The sequence below is a fragment of the Pelecanus crispus genome, chromosome 12 (assembly GCF_030463565.1).
Source record: "Pelecanus crispus isolate bPelCri1 chromosome 12, bPelCri1.pri, whole genome shotgun sequence".
Classification (NCBI taxonomy): domain Eukaryota; kingdom Metazoa; phylum Chordata; class Aves; order Pelecaniformes; family Pelecanidae; genus Pelecanus; species Pelecanus crispus.
In genome coordinates this window covers 3,886,548-3,912,908 of record NC_134654.1, presented here as the reverse complement: position 1 = coordinate 3,912,908, position 26,361 = coordinate 3,886,548, and the positions used below count along the sequence as shown (strand labels likewise).

The 26,361-nt window shown below is 40.3% G+C and overlaps 2 protein-coding genes across 16 annotated transcripts in view; one reads left to right on the top strand and one right to left on the bottom strand.

Moving 5' to 3' along the window:
• Window positions 1–1,220: 1,220 nt before the first annotated feature.
• On the bottom strand, window positions 1,221–7,197 carry TUBD1 (tubulin delta 1). Of its 5 annotated transcripts, none has more exons than XM_009485054.2 (8): window positions 6,995–7,197; window positions 6,268–6,415; window positions 5,590–5,806; window positions 4,826–5,057; window positions 3,838–4,002; window positions 2,996–3,136; window positions 2,275–2,458; window positions 1,221–1,323 (listed from the first exon to the last, which is right to left on the bottom strand). In XM_009485054.2, the coding sequence occupies exons 1-8, from the start codon at window positions 7,179–7,181 to the stop codon at window positions 1,221–1,223; spliced, it is 1,377 nt and encodes a 458-aa protein (XP_009483329.1). In that variant the 5' UTR covers window positions 7,182–7,197. The 5 variants fall into 5 exon arrangements, with proteins under 5 accessions (XP_009483329.1, XP_009483331.1, XP_075575959.1 ...); XM_009485056.2 differs by having other exon boundaries at window positions 7,010–7,197; XM_075719844.1 differs by lacking the exon at window positions 2,275–2,458 and having other exon boundaries at window positions 1,221–1,321; window positions 2,978–3,136; window positions 7,010–7,197.
• Window positions 7,198–9,038: 1,841 nt separating this feature from the next.
• The window catches only part of RPS6KB1 (ribosomal protein S6 kinase B1), a 27,561-nt gene continuing 10,238 nt past the window's right edge, over window positions 9,039–26,361 (top strand). For 6 of the 11 annotated variants that reach the window (XR_012831547.1, XR_012831548.1, XR_012831546.1 and 3 more), the window contains exons 1-15: window positions 9,039–9,110; window positions 12,548–12,597; window positions 13,675–13,795; window positions 14,158–14,226; window positions 14,700–14,847; window positions 15,523–15,580; window positions 16,563–16,663; window positions 17,608–17,698; window positions 17,897–17,987; window positions 18,293–18,400; window positions 18,689–18,751; window positions 19,581–19,658; window positions 21,282–21,389; window positions 21,988–22,100; window positions 22,680–23,900. Coding sequence is in view for 5 of the 11 variants with exons in the window: in XM_075719949.1 (XP_075576064.1) it covers window positions 9,039–9,110; window positions 12,548–12,597; window positions 13,675–13,795; window positions 14,158–14,226; window positions 14,700–14,847; window positions 15,523–15,580; window positions 16,563–16,663; window positions 17,608–17,698; window positions 17,897–17,987; window positions 18,293–18,400; window positions 18,689–18,751; window positions 19,581–19,658; window positions 21,282–21,389; window positions 21,988–22,100; window positions 22,680–22,917 (1,509 nt within the window). In the remaining 6 variants the exon portion in view is untranslated. Of the gene's footprint in view, window positions 9,111–12,547; window positions 12,598–13,674; window positions 13,796–14,157; window positions 14,227–14,699; window positions 14,848–15,522; window positions 15,581–16,562; window positions 16,664–17,607; window positions 17,699–17,896; window positions 17,988–18,292; window positions 18,401–18,688; window positions 18,752–19,580; window positions 19,659–21,281; window positions 21,390–21,987; window positions 22,101–22,679; window positions 26,257–26,361 lie in introns of those variants that run through there. The other 5 variants (XM_075719949.1, XM_075719950.1, XM_075719951.1 and 2 more) reach the window with 5 other exon arrangements.

Genomic DNA, 26,361 nt, shown 5'->3' with positions numbered 1-26,361 from the left:
GGCAAGAATTCCTAAAGGTCTCCCTACCATTGAGTGACAAGCTAACAGAGGCAGAAGAAACCTCGGTGTCGCAACATAATCCTTAAATCTCGCGTAGTTTTTTCTAAGCGTGGGGTTTGTGCCCCCACATGCTATTGCAATCCCTCCCGCCCCGGGAGGGATTGGTGCAGCTGGGTGGCTGCAGGCTGCAGCTTCACAGGGGCTCCACCTTGTGGGCGTGGTAAAATTTGTGCAAAAAAGAGCAAATTCTACAGTCTATTATATTTATTATATTCTGTTACAGGCCCTTGCATCTGAAATCGCCCGGCAATTCTCCTCCCAAATCTGTTTAAATGAATACCAAATTAATTTAAAAAAAAACCTACTTGCTTCTAACTTCTAGGAAGAAGAGCAGGAGTTACAGTTTTGCCTAAACCTATGGTTCAGCCTGTAACAAATAGCCAAGACCTCTGATGTGCTATAGGGATTTTTTTTTTTTCCCCAGTTGGTAGGTAACACCACTTGAAAACATGGCACCATGAAATGGCCAGAAAAGGATGTAATTCATTATAATCTCTAATATAACTTGAGGATGACAGGAAAAATGAAGAACCCTTCATACCTTTTTTAAAACATGGTTCAAAACTTCTGCTTTGTCAAGGTTAAGGTCCTCAAAATAATAGAACTGAGGTCTTACTTCATTTTAAGGGCATACGTGGCAGTCTCTTGAATGAAATCAAAATGGAGTTTGGGTTAATAATTCCGATACTGTGCATTTTTATCAATATTGAAGCATTCTAGGGCAAAGTGTTATCATGAAAAATTGAAACTGGAGGATCAGGAATGCCTTACTACTGCAGTCAAGCACACAATTTTTATCACACGTTAGTTCTTGATAGTTTAGATGCTGAGAGTTTAGCCTGGAGAAAAATCCTTCTGTATAGACATTCCTTATGAAAAACACCGAAGTGCCAAAAATAATGTTCAAAGACTTAGCTACAGTACAATACAGCGAATGTATTGAAAAATAGCTATTTATTAGATATATTAAATATGAGTAATACCTGCCCATATGAATATATTCAGTTCTGATGCAGTTCTTGCTATTCTAACACACACACTGCTTACAAGACTGAAAAATAGCTACAGTCCAGCAATTTATATACTTCAGGAAGTTGATGGAAGATTTTCCAGCGCTGGGTTCTTTCAGGAAAGCTCTATTTCAGGCCATTTCAAAAAAATCAAAGGATGGTGTAACTGGAGATAACTTGTTCCAGAGCTGTGAAGCTGTCCAGGAAATCTTCCTCTTCAATTCCGAATTTAGTGTACTGGTGAATATAGGCTCTGTGTGTTGAAGTCAGAGTAGGAAAATGGATTAGACATTAGATACCAGTGAAGAATCTGACGCATGAAATCGCATTGTATAGTTGTTGTAGCAAGTTCAAATGAAGCTTGGTTGCCACCCAATAACCGTGCTGGTTAGTTTCTACTGTGCTCGCTTAAACATATTTTGTAATTCATACTCATTGATAAGTCATGACTTGTTTCTAATAGCTTTTATAACTTTGTGTATTGCTTAAGGAAACAAGATTGCAGCTAACAAAGTGATTATTAAATAAGGAAAGTAATTTATAGATTTGAGACGCAAAGCCTAAACCTGCGTGTGCAGGATAGTTTGCTTCTCATCACTGGTGTTTTTGTAACAGGTGGTTAAAACTAGGAGCTAAGCTAGTGGAAGCAGTTTTCCTCATTTGGCTTTTAACTGCAGAATTCCTGTGCTAGAAACTCATGTTTAGCAGATATCTGCTGTGACACGCAGTAACCTTGGTTTCATGACGATAGAAGTAGAATGGCAGTTATTTTCTAGATTTCTTGTTTCTACTGACAAATCAAACTAATAGCATGGGAGCCTTAGTAAACACACAAATCCCATAAATGCTTTTGAACTGACTCAGGAATTTGTTTCCTGGACTGTGCAGTATTGTCTGTACACCGTTTAGAAACTATATGATCAGTGAAAAAGTCTCTATGTGTTATTTTTAGAATGGTCACATTGGAATGCACTAAATATGTGGTCTCACTTATGCACAGAACATAAGCACTGTTCTGTGTTCCTCACCCTGCCGTCATGTTTCAAGCACAAAAATGTTTCCACTAAAGCATGGGAACCGTCTTCCTGCTTATTCACCATTACTTTACTTTGCTGAAAGAGCGAGCTGTATTTACAATGATTTTGCTAACACTGAAGATGTTGGCAGTTTTAAATGAGGTATCAGCATAATTATTTTCACTTACTTGGAAGCAAACATATTCCAAGCTTTTCGTACAACATTGTCAAGAGGTTTCAGCAGGAACTGGCTATTGCTGACCAAAGAAGCAGATTTTTCGTACTTGTTAAATGCTCTTGGTGTTTTCCACACATTAAAAGCGTCCTGGGGGTTTAGCCATGATGTATATAACGAGGGATCTCTGAAACTTCCTGTAGCAGAAATAAGACAGCCCGTTTGACAAATGTAAAGCTACAGGCTCCTACATGTTGATCTCAGTAGTCCTGTGTGACCTAATCAATGCTCAGCAGATCAATTCAGGCCTTGAAAAAAATCTGCAGTGGTCAGCCTGTTGAAAATATAACCGTTTGAAACAGATTTATCATATTATCTAGAAGCATACTCTTGTATTGCTACTTCATCTGCAAGCTATGCTCATCACTCCAGAAGCGGCTAAAGATACTTGCAGACAATATAGCCAAGAATCCTATCATATATACGGACTTCAGTCTCTTCCTCCTTCCCTGAAATGCTTCAGGAAGCACAGAAGTCTCGGATGTAAATACAACAGCCCTAAGCAATTAGACAACGTGGCCTTGGACATTAAAATGCTTCTAGAGGGAATAGTGACCTTAGTAGTCAAATAGGCGGCCTTGGGGTTTTTTTTTCACTTGCATGAGATACGGTTGCAAAGAAAACAGCGTGCAGTGAAACAAGAATCACTGAGGTACCGTGTTTTTCCTTCTTACCCAAGTCTACGCTGTGCATATCTTTTCCTCGCAGGATAACCAGGTTGGCAACGGAAGTATTGAAATGCGGCGGCTTGTTCGTGGAATGACTGGAGGGGACAGAGGAGCCTAGACACGGTGGTCGTACTTGCCAATCGATACCTATAAGATTTTGGCAAAAAAGATACAGAAGAAAGCTAATGTTTCATGAAATATGGATTCAGACTAGCTGAGGAGTCAGATAGTAACTAATGCTGTGCCCCAAGCTGAGATCATGTTAAGAGTTTGTAGCTTCTGCACATTAGTTAAGCAGTAATTACACAATTCTTAGAGAAAACCAGTGCTAACCCAGCAGTATTTGCCTGGTAGTCACTAGCCTTACCAGAGAAAACGGATACTTGTTTCTATACTTAGCAATCTGCCAGCCCATTCTTTGCATAACTGGAAGTGATGCTGGATTCCCCATGTAAATGATATGGGAGAGCTAAGCAGGATTTTTATTAGGAGAAGGTGCAGAAAGAAAAAGCATAGCGGAACTAACTATGCAAGGAATGTTCCAAATGAATCATGTCAATTAAGCGCACGGCCAAAAACTGTTTGTTTTGCGTATTTTCAGCAGTTATAATTAACCGAGATGTCTGGGAGCAAAAACGGGAGCAAGCCAGGAGCTGCTGTGGCAGCTGAGTGAATAAAGGAGCAGCTGGTTATGTAGAGGCAAATTCCTGCTGTCTGAGGGCAGCAGCTCGTTTCTGAACTGACTAAAGCTAGTCAGTGAGCTCCACAGAACAATAAGCTTCATTTCATCTGTAAAAATAAATGCTTAGAGAGTGATGGATACTGAAGATGAGTGAATGCTTTTTTACCTTCTTCCATTTTAGCATTAGCAATGAGCATCTGCCTTAAATGTTTGATGAGTCCAGGCCAACTGAACGTGCTATAAGCGAGGGAGTTTTCAGGCATCTGAGGTATGTTACGAAGACCCAACATCTTGAATTCGGGATGTGGAACTAACGTCTCCATTAAGTCTCCTGAAAGAAGAAATTAACAGCTGCTCATGTTTGACAAAAATATTGCATAGGCTAGCTAAAATAGGAGAAGAGAGTGAGGAATTTTACAAAGATCTAGCAGTTTAAGGTACGAAACAAAGGAGCACATATAAAGTTTTAATTTGACAAATATATGGACACACATCAGGCAAAGTAATGCAAACCTGCTACGTACTACCAAGTTCTACACAAGCATAGTAGTAGTTCTTATTTTACAACTTAGACTCGTCTTGCTTTATACTCTGGCTCAAAATCTCAAAGACCCTACGCACTGTGAAAGAGATTGACAGACAGATGTGAAAGTTTAATTTTACAAGCAAAATTCTGGGCAACATGGGTAACTTTCTCTAATCCCTTAAAGATACAAATGTCAGCCTGTTGCTTGTTTCTACTATGTCGTATGCTAACCTGTCTTCAGCCTAAGCAAAACACAAAACTTTCATTTTGTTTCAGTTTATACAAACTTCTAACCCAATGTGAAATGTAAAACTCGGTCCCAAATTACTGTCCGGCGCAAATTTCCTCTGAAATGTAAATAGGTACAAGGGTGTCTGTAATCACTTGAAAAAGGAGAAACAGGGTTCTTTTAGTAAAGAATGAAACCAGAAGCTGGGGTTCTGTTTTTGACTCTGCTACAAAATTGGGATCGAACTTCTAATTTAGTCTTTTGCTTCACTTTTCCTATCTTAAAACTTGGGATGTATCCGAATACTTGAGTAAGATCGAAGAACTTAAATTCATAACATGAAATGATTACAGAAATATGTGTGAGAATGCGTTAAGCAGCTATATTAGAGTTAGATACCTAACAGGTTTCTGCTATAGTGTAAGCCACTTTCTGCTGTGTAAGTGGGCTGGAAAACACTCCCCAGCTGATGTGCAATGACTTGATTTACATCCCTGAAGGATATCTGTTTAATATTCATCAGCTGAGCACAGATCTTGTGGATGACATCATTTTCATGAACAAGAAGGGCATCTGATGACTGGTACAGATGTGACAGAGTCAAAACAGAGTTGTAGTTTTGAACAATGACCTGGAAACAAACAAAAAATACAGACAAATGAAAGTCAAACAGCTTAATCTCTTTCTCCTTTATAATCCTCTGGCTACTGTCATTTCCTTGGTTATGATTTAGGAAGTGATTCACTTTCTTTGCCAAAGTGCAGAATGAGGTCAGGAACTAGCAGAGCTTTTTCACGGTAAGAGAGGAAGAAAAATCATGTTATCCCTCTCAGTTCGTACAAACATGCTAGAATAAAATCTGTCTGGGAACTGAGTATAATGCTGAGATACTATCATAACAGGAGATTTCTAGTTGGCTAATAGAGCTTCTCATGAAACTGTATTATACTTTAGCACTTACGTTATCAAGATTTTTTTTTTGTGAAATGACATGTACCAAATATTAAGCAAACACTTCATTAGATGCATTACTTTCTGTCATGTCGAACTTTTAAAAAGTAAAATGTGTCTCTTCTAGTTTATTTCAGCTGCAGGTATTTTATGTTTAAAAGTAAACAGCGATTATAAACTTGTAGAATATCTCCAGGAAATATGACATTCACCTCACCGGTGCCGTAGGGCCAGATAACATGGTTTAGTATAAATGAGGTTGGGAAAGTATCTCTTAAGCACTGGGTTACAAATGCTCCCAAGCCAGATCCTGTACCACCAGCCATGCTCATTATTGTGAAAAATCCACCAAGTCGATCACATTTCTCTGCTTCTTTTTGTACCAGATTCATTATTATTTCTTTGTGTCTAGGCCCATGAACAGAGTAACTGTTGAATAAAAGACAAAACAGCGAGACATGGCAGGTTATATCAAAATAAAAGCAGTAATGTGAAGCTATTCGTAAAGGATACTATTATTATTAGTAGTAGTAGTATTTGCATAACCTAGCACTATGTCACCCATTCTATCTGCAGTAAACAATCCTCGGCTGAGACATTTTGCAAAGCAGCTGTTTATAAATTTTGTTTATTGTTTCCTATTCTTAAATCAAATATATTCATGCTATTCTGAAGTGTTACATTTTCACCGTAAATACCAATTTCACCTTGCAAAAAGCAGTTTAGAAATTTCACTGCTATATAGATCGCTATTCTAACTTAAAAATAAATCAGGTTAATGTTACATACTCTGTACCTCGCAGAGCTGCGATAGTACTGCTCCCAGAGAGTCTAGACAGCTCATTAGCCTCTACAGTTCCCATAGTGAATCCCGAAACAATTGTTCATACCCATTTGCCCAGTTGTTCCCAGACCCTTGCTTCTGACAGAAGTGCGACCGATCATCGTATTTCCAGTAGCCAGACCTGGCAGCTATTGATAAGGTTTGGCTGATTACTTTAGGTTCCATGTCAACAAGCACAGCCCGGGCAACAGGTACTGGATAGGAAGAAAAACCAAAACTAAGAATAATGTGCCATAAGAATTTGTTTATGTAAGATGGACAGACTTGCAGCATGGCCCAAATTGTATTCCTCCCACCCACATAAGCTGAACTATTAACGGGACAGTACAGGCAGGTACAGAAAGGAGGACTCGGCAATGCCCCGGATTGCTGGAGAACCATCTATTGTTCCAAAGACAAATCTGAACTCCAGAGACCATAGATCTTTCAGGAAAGAAACCACTTAATGTGTTTGATAACACCAAATTCAGATACTCCAGGCCCTACTCCACAGTAGAATCTATTTTTATAATCAGAAAATGCAGATGTTTGGAAGGAAAGATTATGCTCAGTTTCCAGCTGTGTTACCAGCAGACTTGCTCTGTGGTCTCAGGCGCGTTACTGCGCTCATTTTGCTTCCCTGGTTGTTAGCAATGTTGTGAAGGCAGAGGGTTGTGACAGTTCTTCAAGACTGAAGGTAAAACTCGTTCTTCAACAGAAGGTAAAAGACTTTTATTACTTCTGTACTCTTATCTGTATTAGGCTGGAAACCAGACCCTCTATGGGAAACAAACACTTAAACGCTGTACCTTCCGATTCCTCCTCACTGAAAAAACGTTCTTTGCAAGCATCACGGTAGGATTCATTCTCCTTCTTGGAACACAACCCGTGTGTGCCACGGACATCACTGCAGATAGCGTTAAACACCTCATGGCCGATCTGATTACCACACTGACCAAGCTGGACTGTGACTATTGACATCCTTACTCACTTTGAATTTAAGCCTAAAAAAGAAAAGTATGCCTTTAGTTACTGTGGAAAAGAGATGGGGCAGGAAAGCTCTGACAAGTAGATTTCTGATCAGTTTTGCAATTTTTTGAGACACTCTAGTGAAAAGGCTACGCTACAACTACTGGCTATTTTTGGGGAAAAGCAGACTGTTGGCTCTTTCTCCTGAATGTCAGAGGAATGCAGATGGCAGTTTACAGGAAATCAGTCTGTTTACTGTTGCTATACATCTCAAGGGTCTGAAACCAACCACACAGCAAGCCAAGTCTTTGTTTGCTTACTTTTGCTTAGTAAGGCGGGATATAAACAAATAATTATAACTCCAACAAAGTTATTAGGCTGTAAAAGCAGAACAGGCATAAGAAAGGACCGTATGTCTTTAGAAACGTGAAGCCTGTTCAAAAATCTGATTTCCAGTCCTGTACTGCGATGGGCCTGATGCCAAAACCTGCTGAGGTGACAAAAGGATTCCCTAGAGCATTCCCCTTGCTTCCACCACAGAAAGCAAAGTTTTTGATTCAGTACCAGTATGTTTTGACATTTTTTTTTTCCCCCCACTCAGCATTTTGCAGTAGCTCTGGCTTCTCACTTTTATATGGTCTCCTTTCACAGAAACAAGGTCTTTTTTTGTTTTTATTTTTAAACTCACTTGCTTATTCTGGGCTGCTATTTTTCATTATCATCCCAGCTGTGCCGGAGCACTTCTGTAACAGCATTCTTTGGGAAACGGCCAGCGCCTGTAACGTGACCCTGCTGCATTTTGCAGGCAGGTATGTGCTATTTTTGATTCCTGTGCTTGATTTCAGCACTGCTGCCAGCCTGCACCTCACAGCCTAAGGCCAGCAACCTGTGTGTGTTACAGCAAGGCCGAGTTGTTTCTCCCAGCAGACAATAAATAAATCTGTAAATGACTTTAAGAAAAGGCTCGTCTCCAGCCCACGCGTGTGATACCGGCCCTCCCGTGCCCGCTATCGCTGTGCTCCCCGCATGTGGCTCGGAGCAGGCAGCCGTCCCTTGCGCCCTCCTCTGCAGTCACCCGTCTGCGTGGGGAGACCCACTCGGGCTCCGCCGTGCAGACGGGACGGGGCCTGGCCGACGGCCGCCCGCCCTCCGGGGCCGCCATGTTCCCGCTGCCGCCCGCCACCCTCCCCTCACGTCGCTCGGCCGCCTCGCCCCCCTTCCGGAGCCCTTCTCTTCGCCAGGCCCCTCCCGCCCGGGCCTCCCCGCCGGCACAGCCGCCCTCCCGGGGTGCCGGCCCCCGCCGGGGCAGCGCCGGCCGCCCCCAGCCCCGCTCCCCGCCGACGCCAGCCCCGCTGAGGCGCCCGGGCGCCGACGGCGCATGCGCAGCCACCTGGCGCCGCGGCCCCTTCCCCGCCGGTCCGGACCCAGACGCGCCTTCGAACCGCCCGCTTCGCGCATGCTCAGAGGGCACTCCGGGCGGGTCGGGAACAGGAGGTCGGTCCTCTGGGCTTCACGAGGGGTTCTGCGCATGCTTCTTCCCAGCGACTTCGCTGCGCTCTCTACGCACGCTCAGTGCCAGGAGCAGGGCGGGCGGGCGCGCATTGCGCATGCTCAGCTCCAGCACCGCGCCCGTCCGCCCGGCGGCGTCCCCCGCCGCGCATGCTCAGCGCGGCCCCGGCCGGCGCCGGAAGGGGTTGCGCGCCTGCGCGGCGCCCGGAGTCGGGGCGGGGGCGCAGGCGCGCTGAGGCCGGGCAGCCGGTGATGGCGGCCGTGGCGGAGTTGGGGGGTGCGGGCCCATGAGGCGGCCCAGGCCCCGGGCACCCAGCGCAGCCAGGGAGGGGCGGCGGCGCCGCGGCCTGCAGCCGCGCCATGGCGGGCGTGTTCGACATCGACCTGGACCAGCCCGAGGATGCGGGTTCGGACGAGGAGCTGGAGGAGGGGGTGAGAGGGGGGAGCCCGAGCCGGCGCGGCGCGGGGAGGGAGCGGGAGGCCGCTGCGGGGAGCGGCGCCGGGGGCAGGCCTGAGGGGAGGGAGCGGCCGGGGGGCATCCCGCCGGCGGCCGAGCGGCGCGGCCCGGCGGGGCCGCCGCGGAGGCGGGCGGGGGCCGCGCTGCGGCGGGGCGGGAGCCGGGCGAGGCGGAGCGCGGCGCCGGCCGCCGCCCTGGCCCCGCCGCAGGTGAGGCGGCCGCGACCGCGCCCTGCCCGCCCGGAGCCGGCCGCGCTGCCCCGGCAGCGGCGCCGGAGGGGGCCTCCGCGCCCGGCCCGGCCTCGGAGCGCCCGGGAGGCGGCCGGGGAGTTGCCATCGGGGCGAAGGAAGCGGCGCCGCGCCCGCAGCGGGGAGCAGGTTTTAGGCAGCCGGCGAGCCCGGCTTCCCCGCCGAGGGCGGCCGGCCAACGCTGGCTGCGGGCGGCTGCGCCAGGCTTGCGGGAGCTTTTTTCCCTTGGAAGTTTTGCCTTGGATTTCCTAGCAGAAGTGCCGCAGCGTGGTCTTTTTTTTTTTTTTCCTTTTTTTTTTTTTTTTTTTTCCCCCTCTTGTCACATGTTTTAACGTCAGTGCAGAAATGCTAATCTTTCTGGAACTGTATAAAAAGTCGTTGCTCTAGCGGCAAAATTAAAAGCAAAGCTTTAAAATGCTGCGTTAGACGTCTGTATGGATCGACGTGCATCTCCATCTCATGCTTTCATAAACGGTTCACCTTGTAATTTGTAGTTTGTCGTTTTGTAATGTTCATCTAGATGCTGTTAAGGCTTTGGGGGAATTTTATTACAAGATCTCTGTTTATATTTTTCTAGTGCTGCTGTTGCTTTTTTATATTCTTTTGTATATTAAACATTTGCTGTTGCTTAAACTGCTACTGCATTTATTTTTTGCTGTTTAAATACTAATGGCAGTCTTGGAGTCTTTGAGATAACCGGGTGCTCTGTATCACAGTTGGAATACCCACACTGCATATAAACTGTAGAGACGCTGTTTGACAGCTGAAGGCTTGAACGCTTCTCAACCTGCAGGAAAAAGCACTGTCTGTCACTTCAATAATCAATAAAGTACTTGGCTTAAAAAAAAAATGTCGCTTGCATCACACTGTTAATGTTGCCAGGAACAGGTTGTAAGGGGGATGGCAAGAAAGTTGAATTTGTTCTCACTCACGTTCAAATAATTCAGTCTCAGGGAACAATTAAAAAAACTCATTAGTGTGGATTTTAAAAAATTGCTATGACTGAAATTTTTGTGGCAGAACTGTGGACTTGAATGGACGTTGGCAACCAAATTCGTTTCTCAGGTGCCTTTTGGCAAACAGATAAAGGAGGATGAGAACTGACTTGAAATTAAAACAGAACTGAAGAGCAGGGAATAGAAGAGCAGGAAAGAAGGGGAAGTGTCAGGGAAGTGTAAGGAGAAAAATGTTTAACTGAAAGTTCTCTCTAGGCGTTGTGCATGTCTTACAGGGATCAGAAAGACGTTGCAACCGGTGCAGTTAAGATCATTAAACTGGAAGTGAGCAAGGTGTAAAGTCTGGACTGTCTTGTTTAACCTCTGTGGTGCTGGTCCCTGGTACCTCCTGAAAGGCGTAAGCCTAGTAGTAGCAAGAACAGATCGGTTGTAGTTTTGAATAGGTACAGCCATTCTAGAAAATCCGAAGAATTGTTTAAATGGAGGGTTTACTCATAAGCCACACGGTTGCTTGCATTAATTATTATGGTGAAAAAACCAGCCTTAATTTTTGTGTTTGTAATAAATGAAACAATAAGTATAGACTGAAGGACTGCTAGCCTTCCAGCCAGAATACCATTGCATTTCATGGTTTTGTGAAATGAGAAGAAATCCTGAAAACAGTGGAACGGTATCTAAAGTGAATTTTGTTGAAGTTAATACTGAGAATGAAAACCATAGTTCACAGGGGCAAGAATAGCACGTCTGAACGTTGCCAGAACCATTGGGTAACTTGAGAAGTTGTTGTAGGAACGTGATGGGTGTTTATTCTCCGTGTTTGTTGAATTTTTTAAAATTTCGTTTGTTGGCATCTAACGGTAGGGTCAAGGGCCGCTTTAGTGGGTTTTATTGTGAAACAGATGTCAGTGAGCTGGATTTCTCTAATAAATGTTATCAAGAGGACATGAGCTAGCAACTCACTGACCTGGAAGCAAACTCGAACTTTTGGACTCCGTAATGGCTTGTGGTGCTAGTAGGTGGAACCAGGAGTTAAATTCCCCTCTAGATCACCCACCAAAATAAACCAGACTCTGTAAACTTTACTGTTTAAATGGTTTGGAAGCTATTGAAAGTTTCTAATTTTCTTTGGTTAGTGTTTGCACTTATGTAATACTTAAAAATGCACTCCTTGGCTTGAGCTGCTTTTTGCAGATCTCGGTGGTTTGGTTTTTTTCCCCATTCTGATTCTCTGAATTTCACACATCACTCAATATATCGATATTCAGTCTGTAGATTCCAGGCTGTTCCCACTAACTCGCAGTTGTTATTTTACATACATATTTTTAAAAATAAAAATGCCACGGTATAGTATAAAGCTTATTAGAAGCTTGCCCATTAAATTCTATTTGCATTCACTCCAGCTGTCTGCTTGGTTTGCACTTCTTTTGCCATGTAGAGGCACAGTTATAGGGAAGTATTATCTTGCAGAAGGGATCAAGTTGAAAATTCTTTGAAGAAAATATATCTCTTCAAAATTGAGCCACATTCTTTAATGGTGACTAGTTCTGATGTTGACGTTCCGACTGTTGAAGTGATGAAGTGCATGAGCCTTCTTTAGTAATATTTGCATGCATTAATCCCTCTGAATGATTATTGGTCAGAAAAGCTATTTAACACCAGAGTAAAGCTTAATTCTTTTATTACTGTTGGGGTTTGATTATTGTCGATATAGAATAATAAAACCTTCTGAATAGATTATTTGTTCCTAGGGCGTATGAATCCCAGTTCATCTATTCACATAATCTTTACTGTTGTTCTAATTTGCATAATGCTGTAATAGGATTTAAAAATTCATATGTAAGAGCAACTGTAAAAAAAAATAAAAAAAGCAGTACCTTAACATTTTCCAAATTCACTTGGGGGGTGTGGGTGAAATTGTTACCTCTAATATTTATTGAGTAACGATGCAGTCAGGTAAAACAGTGGATCCGTGTGTCACCGTTTGAGATATGTGGAAGTATTGCAAATCTTGCACAGAATTTTGTAGCTTTCTTATCTTCTGCTGATCATTTATTATTCCTGACCTTTAGGCTTATTTAATTATATAACATAAATTATAATTATAGATGTAATTTAGGAAGTTGTAAAACACATCAGCGCATTTATCTTTAACACTGCTTTTTCTTCTTTTATTATAATTAATCTTCCTTCTACCCCTCCCATCCCCAGGGTCAATTAAGTGAGAGCATGGACCATGGAGGAGTTGGCCAATATGACCTGTAAGTTGCTGCTAGAAAATGTTCTGTACCATTCATGCCAACTACATAAAACTTCTAATTTTGTTACATTGTTAAGTTAAATAGAAAATTTTGTCATTCTTGTTCAACTTTGAGCTGTTTCTAGTTGCTTCGCTATTTCTTCACATTAAAATTTGTGAATTGTATCTTGAAATATAATAATAATAATAAAAAAAAATTCTGGCAAAACTTGCTGTTGTCTTTTAATCCTTGTTTCTCCTAACATTATCTATTGTACTTGAATAATATTTATAAGAGCAATGTAATGCATTGTGCGCAGAGCATTGTATGTTCTGTTCATTTTATAAAGGCTCCAGTTGCAGATTTGCATAGCAGCCTGAAGCAGATGAGAATTCAGAAGTTCTGATTTGAAGTTCAGGAGGCAGCTACCTTTAGCATTACTTCATTTACAGATTTCCAGATTGTTTCAGCATACCATGTTGTGAGAAGAAAGCAGCGACAGTTAAAACAGTTCAGTTACATTTACTTTCGCAGGATCAATCTGTTAGTCTTTTGCAGAACTGTAGCATAATTTGGAAGCATCATTAAATTACGGTTCAGTCGTCTTTTGTGGCATGTTCAGAGTTGTGAGACTTTTTGTTACATCTTTTTCTGCAAGGTATTTGTGTTATAGAAGTCTTACCATGACTGTTGGGGCTGCTGAATGTGATTTGAAACTTAAACACACCTTATAGCCTTGCTTTTACTTGAGGTCTTCTAGGAGTACCTAAGTCAGTTTGTGGCTTCGGTCTTTTAAATTTAATTCTGGTGTAATACAGAGATTTATTATGCATAAAAATGAAGGAATCTGAAGGAAATCTTGATGCTGTAAATCCCCAAAATTTGCAGGTGATCTTTTCTGTGCAAGTTGCAACTTACTGCTTTGCACACACCTAAATAAAATTTCCGATGCTGAGAATTCTCCAGATCTCCAAAGCAGTCAGTCAGTTATGTCAGATAGATACTGTGTGCTTTTCAGAAAGTAGTTTGCTTGCTTACTTTCATTTGATCATTTTTGAGTATCAGGTAGTCTTATATTCTTGTTTCGGTTTTATCCAGTGGCTTGGAACATTGTGAAAAATTTGAGATTTCAGAAACTAGTGTAAACAGAGGTCCAGAAAAGATCCGACCAGAGTGCTTTGAGTTACTACGCGTACTTGGCAAAGGTGGCTATGGAAAGGTAAGGAACTCTTTTCTACGGAAGTAAATGCATTACGCTGAAGGCGGTTAAAGTGCTTGCGTGCTGCCTTTGGCCAGGTCTAATCTTCCCATCCTGTTTTCTGAAAAGTTCGTTCTACCAGAAGGGAACCTCAGGGCCACCAAGGTTGGTGTCGTGGGACCGAGGTCGCTGGCAGAGCCTCACCAGCTGGCGGCAGTAGAAAATGTCCCAAACTTGTTCTGGTTCCAATCCCTAACTCTGCCCCTTCAGGCAGCGCTGCAGTTTGTAGGTGATCTCATCTCTCTTTCGCAGAACTTTGGTTTTAACTCAGGACGTCTAATGCGGTCATAATACGTGATTGCTTTTGTGTTGGTGTTGCATAGGTGTTTCAAGTACGAAAAGTAACTGGAGCAAACACCGGGAAGATATTTGCCATGAAAGTTCTTAAAAAGGTAACCCGAATGTTCACGTTTCACTGCTGTCTGGATCTAAAAAAATCTATCCCTCCCTTTAGCTGTTACAATTATCTAATTATATATCTATCTAGATATATTTATATATCTAATTATATAATATACCTAAAATTAAACTTTGTCTGCAATATATACAGTTGTTATCCCTGTACAGTTGGAATTATAATTAGTCTTTAATAAAATTGTTCTGTCTGTGTAGTTCTTAGCAGCTAATTTAAATAGCTCAGGAGGTTCCTTCCAACCTACCTTATTGTATGATTCTATGAAATAAAGAATTAAACTTCTGCAAGGAAACCTGTCATGTTATGTATATATCATGGTGAAGTTTTCTTTTTTATTATGTTGTTGAATCATACGTACTGTTGTGATTCAGTAAACTCGGAAGGGAATGAAATACAAAAGTCTGCCTCGTTTAGCATGTTGCTGTGCTCACATCTCTCTGCTTTTTGTAGGCAATGATTGTAAGGAATGCAAAGGATACAGCTCATACAAAAGCAGAGCGGAATATACTGGAGGAAGTGAAACATCCCTTCATCGTAGACTTAATTTATGCCTTTCAGACTGGTGGAAAACTCTACCTCATCCTTGAGTATCTCAGTGGTCAGTATATGAAATGCTGTTACCTGCTTCTTGCTATCTTACGTAATGGAGAATTTGGATTTCTTCCTCTGCTCATAAAAAGCCAGCTAACTATTGGCATGGTGTCTTAAAAATGTAAAAGAAGTTAGCATTAAGAATACATAGAGTAACATAAATAAACCTTCTAATGCAATAAAATAAAGATGAATGAAACATAAAATAGTTGCTTTTCATGACAGTACAGGAGAGGAAGATTTTTAATAATACCTTTTCTTCCATCAGGCTTGTAATTCCTTTATGTTACACTTAGATCCTATGTGGTCATACGGAGTACCTGAGATTTTAGTCCTTGCAGGTTCTTTGTGAAACAAGAAAGTGTTACCTTTATTTCACAGATAGAAACAGACACAGATTAGAAGCAATTTGCTCAAGTTATAACAGTAGGAAAAAACAGGGACAGAAACGCTGTTATTTTTTTTCAGCGTGCTGTTTTGATTTCTTTTGGCATTTTTTTAATTGATAGAATTCTGAGAATAACAGAATAGCAAATTGTCAGTTGTTTTTTGTGAAACAGCTTTCTGTGGAGCAGGACGGAACACCTGTTGCTTGCAGGTTTTTCTAGAAAATAGACTTTTGACTGACTCAAAATGATAGAATGCACTTTAATAGAGTATAATCTCATTTTTCTCTTGACAGGAGGAGAACTATTTATGCAGTTAGAGAGAGAAGGGATATTTATGGAAGACACAGCTTGGTAAGTGAAATGATTTTGGTAAATTAATAGGTTTGGGGTTTTTTTTCCCCAGGTGCTGAAATGGTATATTCTGACTTGAAAAACTGTAACCACTCATTCATTCCTTAGTCTAGTGAAAAGAGCAGTTAACTGGGTTTTGGGAAGACGTATGCGTTCTGTACTTACCTGTTCATGCCAGTCTTACTGCAGTGGAGGGTCCATTGCTGGTTGCTGAGTGAGGCTGTATTACACAGGGTTGTGGTAAAGGAGGTGTTTGGGGTGTTGGAGGAAAGACTCTGAAAGACTTGCTGGAAATGCAATTTTTTTTTTTTTTTTTTTTTTTTTGTTCTTGATCCACGCACAATTTTACCAGTCAGTTACAGAATTTCCAAGTCACTGTAATGGCTGTATTCTAAGGATCAGATGTGTGAAGTGATAATTATGCTAATGAAGGAGAAAAAGCCTTTTGAGTAGTGGTATTTTACATATTAACAAGCTGAAATTATCCCTTATTGATTAGGCTTCATACATCTGAATACAGTTGTATCTTCCTGCAGTGCATGCCACTAAAGCCAAAAAGCTTTGATGTATATATGGGGCTGTACTGCTATTCCGCAGATAGCGCTTTGGGTGCTGCCAGTTACGTCTTAGCTTCATTTTTTTTTTTTTTCCCTTCAACTTTGCCATTTAGATGTGGTAATACAGATTGAAGCACATTTTAACCACTAACTGCTAAATTCCGATTCCTCCAAATATATCCATGATAAGATAGCTACCGAACAGGTAAACCTAATGCTAATGGCATAATTTTGTAGTTCATCTTGCAGCCTGTATGCCTTCTGGCAAACCAACCTCAAAGGCATCATTGTTTTCTCTCATTTATTCTCTCATACGCTTCTAAGGATACTTTCAAGGAACCGTTGCTATGTACTAATAGTCTTGGTGCTTAAGATGCTTTGCATGATTGAGTATGTCTAATTTTGTGACATATGTTTCCTTTCAGCTTTTACTTGGCAGAAATCTCAATGGCACTGGGGCACTTGCATCAAAAAGGAATCATCTACCGTGATTTGAAGCCCGAAAATATCATGCTTAATCATCAAGGTAGAAATACAGTAACAGTTACGTTGCCAGTCATTTGAAAACAATCCTTTAAAGGTCACAACAATTCACTCTTACGAGAATGTCCTTAGAACAATGGCATGTTCGTTATCACTCTTGGTATAATTGAAGAATTGCCAAAGTTAATTGCTTGGCCTTAAACACAGCTTCTTTGGCTTTAAGAGGCCACAGCAAGCTCCATGTTCCATGTGTATAGGCACGGGCATTTTTTTGAATGGTTGACTTGCTATTTCTGCAGCTTTGAAATTTTTCTTCTACTGGGTCACTGTAAAGTACATCAAGATCTGTGTCTTCAGTGTAGCATCAGTGACATTTTAGTAATGGGGACAGCTGAAGATGTTAGTTAGGAAAGGCAGTTTAGGTAGGATGCCAAATCATCTGTAGCTGAAATGACTTATCTAGCGGTTGACACTTTGCGTGACAGTAGTAGCAATTCCCGAATGCACTATTACATGGACTATGTGACACCGATTAGTCTGGCAACCTGTACCATCCGGTATTTCATGTTATCTTAAACAACTTATTTACTTAGTCTAAGTCCTTGTACTGAATTCAGGGCACTTTACAATTTGTTGAAGGTTGTTCTCTGAACTTTGAAGGAAGCGGTAAAATTCGACAGCCTACTTTCTTATCTGAATAACACTCTGCAACCTTTAAATACGTTTGTCTATATGTGAATTAGTTTATCATGTTTCTCTTCACCAAGTGGCAACACTTTCTTCTGCAGGTATAATGCAGAGGTTTTATCTGTAAGTGTGATTACCTCATTCGGTTTTATAGCTGTATTGCTTTGTCAGACCATTGAAGGTATCTGGAAGTAGTTCAGAGTTATTACATATCCGTGTTAAAAATTCCTATTTTTTTAACGTTACTTATACAAATGTCAGAATTCTGGCAAGTCTTAATTTTTATGTATTTAATTTCAGGTCACGTAAAATTGACTGACTTCGGATTATGTAAAGAATCTATTCACGATGGAACAGTCACACACACGTTCTGTGGAACAATTGAATACATGTGAGCTGCATGATGAAATAGAAAAGTATTACTCTAGTCTGGGGGTAATGGCTAAATTTTGCCTTTTTTAACGGATGGTTCATATGTTCAGTCATGGAAATTTTACTTGATAAACGTGGTTTTGTTTGAAAACTAGTAGTCAGAATTAGTATTACGCTTGTTAAAATACTTTCATATTTTCGATTTTTCTGATTATAGGGCCCCTGAAATCTTGATGAGGAGTGGGCATAATCGTGCTGTGGACTGGTGGAGTTTGGGGGCATTAATGTATGACATGCTGACTGGAGCAGTAGGTGCACAGTTATAATTGCATGTATTTCTCCTCGTAGCTTTTGTAGTTACCTGTATTCTAATTCAGATGCATGTATAAATACGTATACATTTGTATATATACAAACTGCAAGTAAGAAATGTAACTAAAATACGGCTACACTTATGTTGACTACAGTCGTGAGCTGCTCTCATCCAGTTATTTGGAAGTCCCATTTGCAGTAATTTTATCTGCTTTATAAATGACTGAAGTGAGTTCTGTGTACACAAATAAGAGACCTGAACAAGTCCTGTTTTTCCTCCCATTACAATGGTGCTTTCTAGCCTCCTTTCACTGGGGAGAACAGAAAGAAAACAATTGACAAGATTCTCAAGTGTAAACTCAACTTGCCTCCCTACCTCACACAAGAAGCCAGAGATCTGCTTAAAAAGGTAGAATTTTAATGAATGTCAGTACTACGTGTGTATGTAGAAAATAGAAATACAATGATACCGCTATGGCTATTCAGTCCATGGTTGTGCTACTACTAAGAAGTCAGTCTTGTTTTTGCGTGGTGCAGAAAGCGATTTTCCTTGAAAATACAATTCTTTTCTAATGAATGCAGATTTCCTGATTGTTCTGTATCCGTTCTGCATGGTATTCGTTCAAGTGATGATTCATGTCAGAACTAGTCTAGTCATAACGGCATAACTAATTTTTCGATGTTATTTCTCCTTAAGCTGCTAAAAAGAAACGCTGCCTCACGTCTAGGAGCTGGTCCTGGAGATGCTGGAGAAGTTCAGGTAACTTTCGCTTAACTCAAGAATTCTTAAATTACCTCATTGAAAACAGCTTTGGGGGTACATCAGGGAAGGGAGAGTATGTCTGCCTTGAAGTGTAATGAGCAAAAAGGCAGCCACACGTGACAACTGAGCAAAATTTGAATGCTTTAAAGCTTAATGAAAGCAGCTGTGTACCTATTTGATAATTTGAGATTTGGCAAATAACTTTTATTCTTTAGCTCTGTCTCCAGTAGATCTTTTCTACTAGTTGCATAATGCTAATTGTACAGTCAACAATGTAAGAGCAATGATACTCTAGCAGTCTGATGAAAAACCTGCTATCCCTTGCATTTCGTGCAGCTCTTTCAAGGGAAAAGTGTCGTTAGTTTGCATTTAGTGTTGCATAGTTAAAAGGTAAGGCAGAGGCCTAGTTCTTATTGCTTCCAGCCTGACTTTTTTGTGGTGAGATTAACAATATACTGGAGAGTCCTCTTAGTTCATAGTTCTGATCATTTGTCATTAATAGTTTTGTCATTATTTTGAGATATCTAACTTTTAAAGTTGTAAAATGTAGAGGTACTTTGCACGTCAACTGACTTTTTCTAATACTTTCAAGGAAAACATGATAGGGCCATATGTTGTCTAACTTGAGGGTATGGTATCTATTTTCAGCTCTTCCAACTACTCTGATGTAGTGCTGCAGAATATATTACACTAGACACATATGGGATTTTGGAAAGACAGACAGCACAGAGAGGGTCTGAAAAGAACATGCTTATTAATTCTTAAATTTCTGTGATGTATACCCAGAAGATGGATTATGACTGTGTGCTATTGCTAACTCTTGTAGGCTCACCCGTTCTTCAGACACATTAACTGGGATGAGCTGTTGGCACGAAAGGTGGAACCTCCTTTTAAACCCTTATTGGTATGTACTCAGAATGCGTCGATATTCCTTGTATGCCTTTAGGAAAGGTCTTAATGTGGAATCTAAAACTTAGAAACGCTCACTCTTGCAAACTGGAGTGCCGTTGATTTCTGGTACTTTAAATAGTTAAATGCATCAACTTAGGTTACTGGTTCTCAGATTCATTGTTGTCAAATTAAAGAGACACTACCTGATGCGGATTTTTTTTTTTCCCCCTGAGAACTGATGCTATATCAATGTTTAAAAAAACCTCTTTCATTTAAGTCTCCACACAGTATGACGTACGGGCTGTCATGAGCATGCTGTTCTGTCTTATTACTCTGTAGTCATGGTATTTATCTGTCACTGGAGTAGGATCTTGCTTTTTTATGTGAGAAGGTGGCAAAAATCGGCTAAGAGCTAATTTATCCTGTTCAGTCTCCTGGAGGAAGAAGGTTCTGCTTCAGTTTTAATTCCTCCTGCTTCTAAGCTGTAGGTTAAACAGACTTGCAAGTGCCATTATCTCTGAATTTCTGCTTCTAAACGTTATACAGTAAGTCAGCACTTAGTCAAAACTAAGATGATAAATAGTTGCTAAACAAAAGTAAATTAAGTCACCTCATTAAGAATTTTGTATGTTTGCTTATTAATATTTACAACGCATCTTGTGCATTATAGGCAGTAATTAAAGTTTACTTCAAACCAGTGATGCGATGAATTAGCCTCTATTATCCTATCTTATATTTTGATGGTGTAGGGTGTCTGTCTTTTTTTTCCCCTTTGGGTACAATTAGCTACAGCAGCAGTGGATATTGCCACCCCGAAAGTTCCCAACTACTCAAAATCTCACTTTAAACTGACTTAGGCATCACTGATGCTGAGCATACCACAGCGTGGGGACTCCAGACCTTTTTTCCCCTCACCATTTTGAATGAAATTCAGAATGACACAAGGCTGATAATTCCAAACAAATTAACTGAAGATAGTTTGGGGTTTTTCTGTTATTAGCAAAGTTTATGAAAGTTACTTGTACAAACCAGGTGGCTTTTGAAAATGGGCTTCCATGGTTGCATGAAGGCCTGCACAAATGAATACGTGCTGCCTTTTCAGTGGCACTTATGAATGAGAGCAGGGATCCTGGAATTATGTCTGCTGTTCTTTGGCTGAATTAAACAATGTTCTTAGTCACTCATTCCAGAGCTGTCATCTGTCCCTCACATATAAACACTTCTGTATCTGCAAAAACGGGATGAAATGATGTGGCGAGCCTTCCAAAAACTAATAGTTGCAACTGTTCTATGCTGGTTGTGACGAGGGCTAAACTTGCAAGAAACTGGCATTGTATTTCTAAAAGTTTTTGTTTGTAATTTGAGATTTTTTTTTTTAAAGGCATCTTTTTAATTTGTGTTCCTTTTTGATCCATAATTTTTGCCCCTCCCCCTTGCCTTTATTTCTCAGTGTCAGTGCCCATAGTGACCTCCCACTGGCAGCGACAGGATTCCGACACCACTCCAGGGTTTTACTACAGCAGAGCTCTGCCAAAAACCTATGGAATGAACTCCACCCAGAGGCTACACTGATCACCGCTAAGCCATTTGGTTGATATCTGTAATGTAAACCCTTAACCATTTTGTTTTTGCAAAGCAATCTGAAGAGGATGTGAGCCAGTTTGATTCAAAGTTTACACGTCAGACACCTGTTGATAGCCCAGATGACTCTACTCTCAGTGAAAGTGCCAACCAGGTCTTTCTGGTAAGTGAGCTAGGGACGAGCGGGTAACTGGAGAGGTATGTTGTGTTACTTGGAAACAGTAGGGCATTTCAGGTAAATTAGTTCTATTGAATCTTACCCCCCGATACTTGGAGCAAACTATCATCATTTTAAACACACATCCTGCAACAGGTTCAAAATGTTTAAGGGCTTTGAAAATACTTGGTTTGATTAGTGCTGACGTTTTCTTTATATAGATAGAACAGCCAACAAACGTTGCTTACTTTCTGAAATGTCAGCGTTCTCATTCATAGCTGCATTATGAACCCTGGACATGGGATTGCTTTCACAGTCATGCAGAGAGAACAATGTCCATTCTGTAGACCAAAATTAATTAAATTGAGCATGCCTGTGGGAATCTGCGACCTGAGCAGAAATATCTGGGGTGTGCAGGCACACGGGTGAGGAACTCCCTGAAGTCCCGCTGTTCGCTTCAGGAAGTGAGTAGAAGTTCATATGTCTACATTTACTGTCCTTTTAATAATCTTCATTTACTATTTCATGCCAATCATAACTGCACAAGTGATGATAAATGTAAATCTTGCCTGTAAGTTACAGTGCATTCATTCCTGTTTTGCAGGGTTTTACGTACGTGGCTCCATCTGTACTTGAAAGCGTAAAAGAGAAATTTTCTTTCGAACCAAAAATTCGATCACCTCGCAGATTCATAGGTAGCCCTAGGACACCAGTCAGGTATCTTTTTTTTGTTTTTTTTTTTTTCTTTCTTTTTTTTTTTTTTTGTAATACACTTTTTGGCAAGTAGTTGAAATAGATCTGCACTAGAAATAAAAAATTGTGGTCTTTCTTCTCAGTAAGCCCATCACTTCCATTAGAAGTGCAGCATCGATCCTGTCTTACAAACCACGTTATGAGAGGCAAATCTATGGTGTTTGGCAGCACAAGAAGTACTAATTTGCTTGCTGTTCAACACTGATACAGCCTCACAGTCTGGTGACTTTGGTACACCATTCCTCTAGAACTGTTTCAGAACATCCTAAGTACTTATGTGCCGCTAAAGAATCATGTTAGTACAGAAAATGCCTTCTGCAATCATCTAGAAATATATCCTCACTACTCAAATGAGAGAATTTTACTTTACAAGAGACCGTGGTAGAAGCTAGACATGGAAACTTTGTCAAACTTCTGGAAGCGGAAGGAAGAATGATAAACGCTTCTCAATAGGCATTTGAGTTCAGCTTCCTGCAGAGTAAAGGACATACCTTGGTGCTGTGTGTATCTTCATCTCTGATTTTTATATTTCTTGTTTTAAAGCCCTGTAAAGTTTTCCCCTGGGGAATTCTGGGGAAGAGGTGCTTCTGCCAGCGCATCAAATACTCAGACACCTGTGGAATATCCAATGGAGACAAGTGGAATAGAACAAATGGATGTGACAGTCTGTGGAGAGGCCTCAGCACCACTTCCAATCCGGCAACCAAACTCTGGGCCGTATAAAAAACAAGCTTTTCCCATGATTTCCAAACGACCAGAGCACTTGCGCATGAATCTATGACAACACAATTTTTTTAAGCCTTTGAAGGTGGAAAACGAAGAACGGACATAAGCCCCCTTGAAGTTGAAATATGAGGGCTTGTATGGTTTACTTTTAAAAAGTGACAGTATCAAAGAGTCAGTCATTGCACAGAGCGACTTGGAAAGCAAAGAAAAACGGATTTTTTTTCTGTCAATCAATGGTGCATAAAAAACTTTAGAAAATGGTATTGCAGAACTCTAGGCACATCATCTAACTGATTCGCGGTGACATCTTCTCACCTTATCAAGGATTTTTCAGCTTGATAGCTTGAAACTGACAGTATTAAGGGTCAGGATGTTGCTTCAGAATCACTGGTCTAGTCGTGAATGTGTCAAGGAGGGTTAGCCCTTTCACTAGGCAAAGTATGAAATGCCTATATGCTTGCGTCTGAGGAATAATTAGCATGCAAGCTTGGTTAAGCTGTATCCTACAATGGGGTGGAATCAAAGATGAAAGATAAAATTAATTGGTGTTTCACATTCAAAACATAATGAGTTTTTTATATATATAAAAATATATATTTTTCAAATAGATTTTTTGATTCAGCTCATTATGGAAAGTATCCCAAAATTAAAAATGCAAAATAATTGGTTGCTGTGAAGAAAGTAAAGGCTCTAGTTCTGATTCTTCTCCTCGTGAAACAACAAATCAATAAGCAAATCACTCGATTACCAGCTTGGCAATGTGGGGTGGGAGAGAACTGTTTCACTTGCTTACCCAGCTGAAATACCTGTTCCTGCAAAGACAAACGGATCTAATCAAATGGCAATGCTGCTATGTTCTAGGCTTAACTGGAAGCCATGGGCTCACATACATGTCCTGCTTATTTCATCCTTGTCCTCAGCAGACATTTCACTGGGAAACATCACTTTTGTATACGCTAGTCCTTAGATGGAGACAGCTGAATACGTTCAGATTCTTACCCATATAAATGATCAGGAAAAAGTGCATCGGAATACAAGGTCAGTAGAAACATAGGAAGTACCACAGGAAACATATACAAATTCTACATAGTATAAGGAAATAAACCTTTTTGTAACCAGTGGGTAAGAATTTGAGGGTTGGGTTTGTTTTTTTTTTTTAATAAAATTTTGCTTATGGGAGTTCCCTGCCACTATACATTTCTAAATTATCAACATTTTTTTCTATGCTGGGGCAATAAATTTGCTGATTGTATGGGAAAAGTGTTAAATGGCCTTTCAGTGAATGTCTTCCACAGTGGGTCAGAACTTTAGCAACTTAATTTAGGAAACATGTTCTAAGGACACTATTTATGTTTTTGAAACTGTCACAATCTGTACAAATGACTTACAGGTACAAAGAATAAAATAAAGGTAACTTTACCTTACTTAAATACTTCCTGCCTTAAAGAAAGCATTTCCATGAACATAGCTGGTGAAAGGGTTAATATCTGCAGAGCTTTACACTAGTTAGAGTGTGTATGGTGTGTGCGTGTGTGTGTATATGATCATGCAACTGCATACAAGTCCTGTCACTTTTTGCCTGCCACACGTTGCATTATCTTTAGTCAAACTGTGCAAAGTCTACTTCTAGTGTTTCACAACAGTAGGGATTTTTTTATAGATTCTGCTTACTCTGTGTATACTGAATCTTTTTGAGCCATAGGATCCAAGCCATAAAACTCTCTAAGCATGCTGAATCCAATCAGAGTGCTGTTTTCTAAAATTTGCAAGTCAGAAGGGTTCATCAATATCTTGTTGCTATTATCAAAGAACCAACAAAAAAGATGGTTATGATTGAGCAAAAATTAGTGGTTTTTTTTTTCTTCCTGATAAGCCTTTTGTTGGAAAATTTCCTTTTTTAGTTTTATAAGGAAAATCAAGTTACCTTACAGTGGCATAAATTGTACTGGAAGGTTGCCATTTTTCATTTGGTAATACGGCCACTGGTGACTTGTTGTGAAACCGAAATCAAAGTGCTCATGTGTGTTCGTATTATGCATACTTGCAAATACGCAACACTTCAAGCAGTGCCTCTCTGTGCCACTTGTTAACATAGGTTTCCCAACATGTTTACTGGGTATAAAGGAACTTAGTTTAAAAAAAAACAAAACAAAACACTTTTTTTGAGGCAGATCTCTCTTGGTCCTAGTTAGAGCTAACAGTTGCTTTTTGGTTGGCTGGATATAATTGTCCAGTAGAATTGGTTTAATATGGCTGGCAAGAATGGCAAGAGTTGTTTGTCTGAGTTCACTGATTAATTACAGATACAATTCATCGGGTTTAAAATTAAATTTCATGGACTGTCAATGTTTCATCCCATAGATTATAAGTTTAATTCCCTACCATAACTGTGAAACTTTTGGAGTGCGACTCAGACAGCAAGCACACACTATGCAATATGGTTTATCCTGTATTTATTTGTAAAAATATCAGACATAGATCCTCTATATATATATAATAGTGTCAAAATTACTAGTCATGAACTAAGGGGAGTGGAGTTCTAGCTCCTGCCTGGCTGTTTCAGATAAGTGCAGAATGCATTGAATATTGGAGAGCTTAACAAGTGCTTTCTTTTGTTCATTTAAAAATGTCTTAAATTTTTCATTAGAGTATAGAATCTTATTTTTTTTATTTTGTACAAGCTGCGCTTTTTTAATTATAATCACTGAAAAATTCACTATAATTTGATTTTATAGAATTTTTGTAGCATTACAAAAATATAGTAAAACTGAGGTTAATACCTGTTGTGGCTAACCATATAAAAGTATTAAATCTTAAACTTGAACAAAAGTCATATTTTTTTTTTTTACTAGATGTTAAATAGGGGAATATTTTGTTCTGCAGGTCATTATCACAAAAGGTTTCTAGGTCAGCTGTGTTACCAGCAGTTTTTCTTTTCCCATTTGATGCAGAAACTATTCTGGTATATGATATTCAGAATTTCATCATTTTTCTCTGTGGGAGTGATGCATACATTTGATGCCATTCGTGTACTAAATTGTAATTTTGGGAATGCTGGAATAATTCCTACCAAGACTGTCTTAATTGTGCCATCTGACATTTGAATGTCATCCTGGTATTAGCTCATAATAAAAGATAAAAATAAATGAGTCAATTGTTCTTTTGAATATCCCTTTTTTTTTGGTCTTGCTATCTAAAAGCTGAACTGCTGGAGAACATTAATATTTGAGTCCACTCCTACTAGACGGTGGATGTTTACTTTGGGTCTATTCTCTTTTTAATATTAACTCCCAACCTGCTCTCACTGTTAATGAAAAAGTGCATCAAACATTGAGGGAGACTACTGTTGTTCTCAGGACAGATGCTTGGGGTTTGGTTGGTTTTTTTTACAATTCTGTTTCTACAGCAGGGGAGCTGCTGTTTCATTTTCCCAGCTTAGAGGGAAATCCTTTACTCTAAGGGGTAAAGGAGGAGAAGTAATTAAGAACAAGGCAAATTA

Coding starts and splice junctions, on each gene's coding strand:
- TUBD1 (XM_009485054.2), bottom strand. CDS start 7,181: ATGTCAATAGTCACAGTCCAGCTTGGTCAGTGTGGTAATCAGATCGGC. Junction 5,807..6,267: donor GGGAACAACTGGGCAAATGG/GTATGAACAATT, acceptor TTTATTCAACAG/TTACTCTGTTCATGGGCCTA. Junction 3,137..3,837: donor TAATGCTAAAATGGAAGAAG/GTAAAAAAGCAT, acceptor AAAATCTTATAG/GTATCGATTGGCAAGTACGA.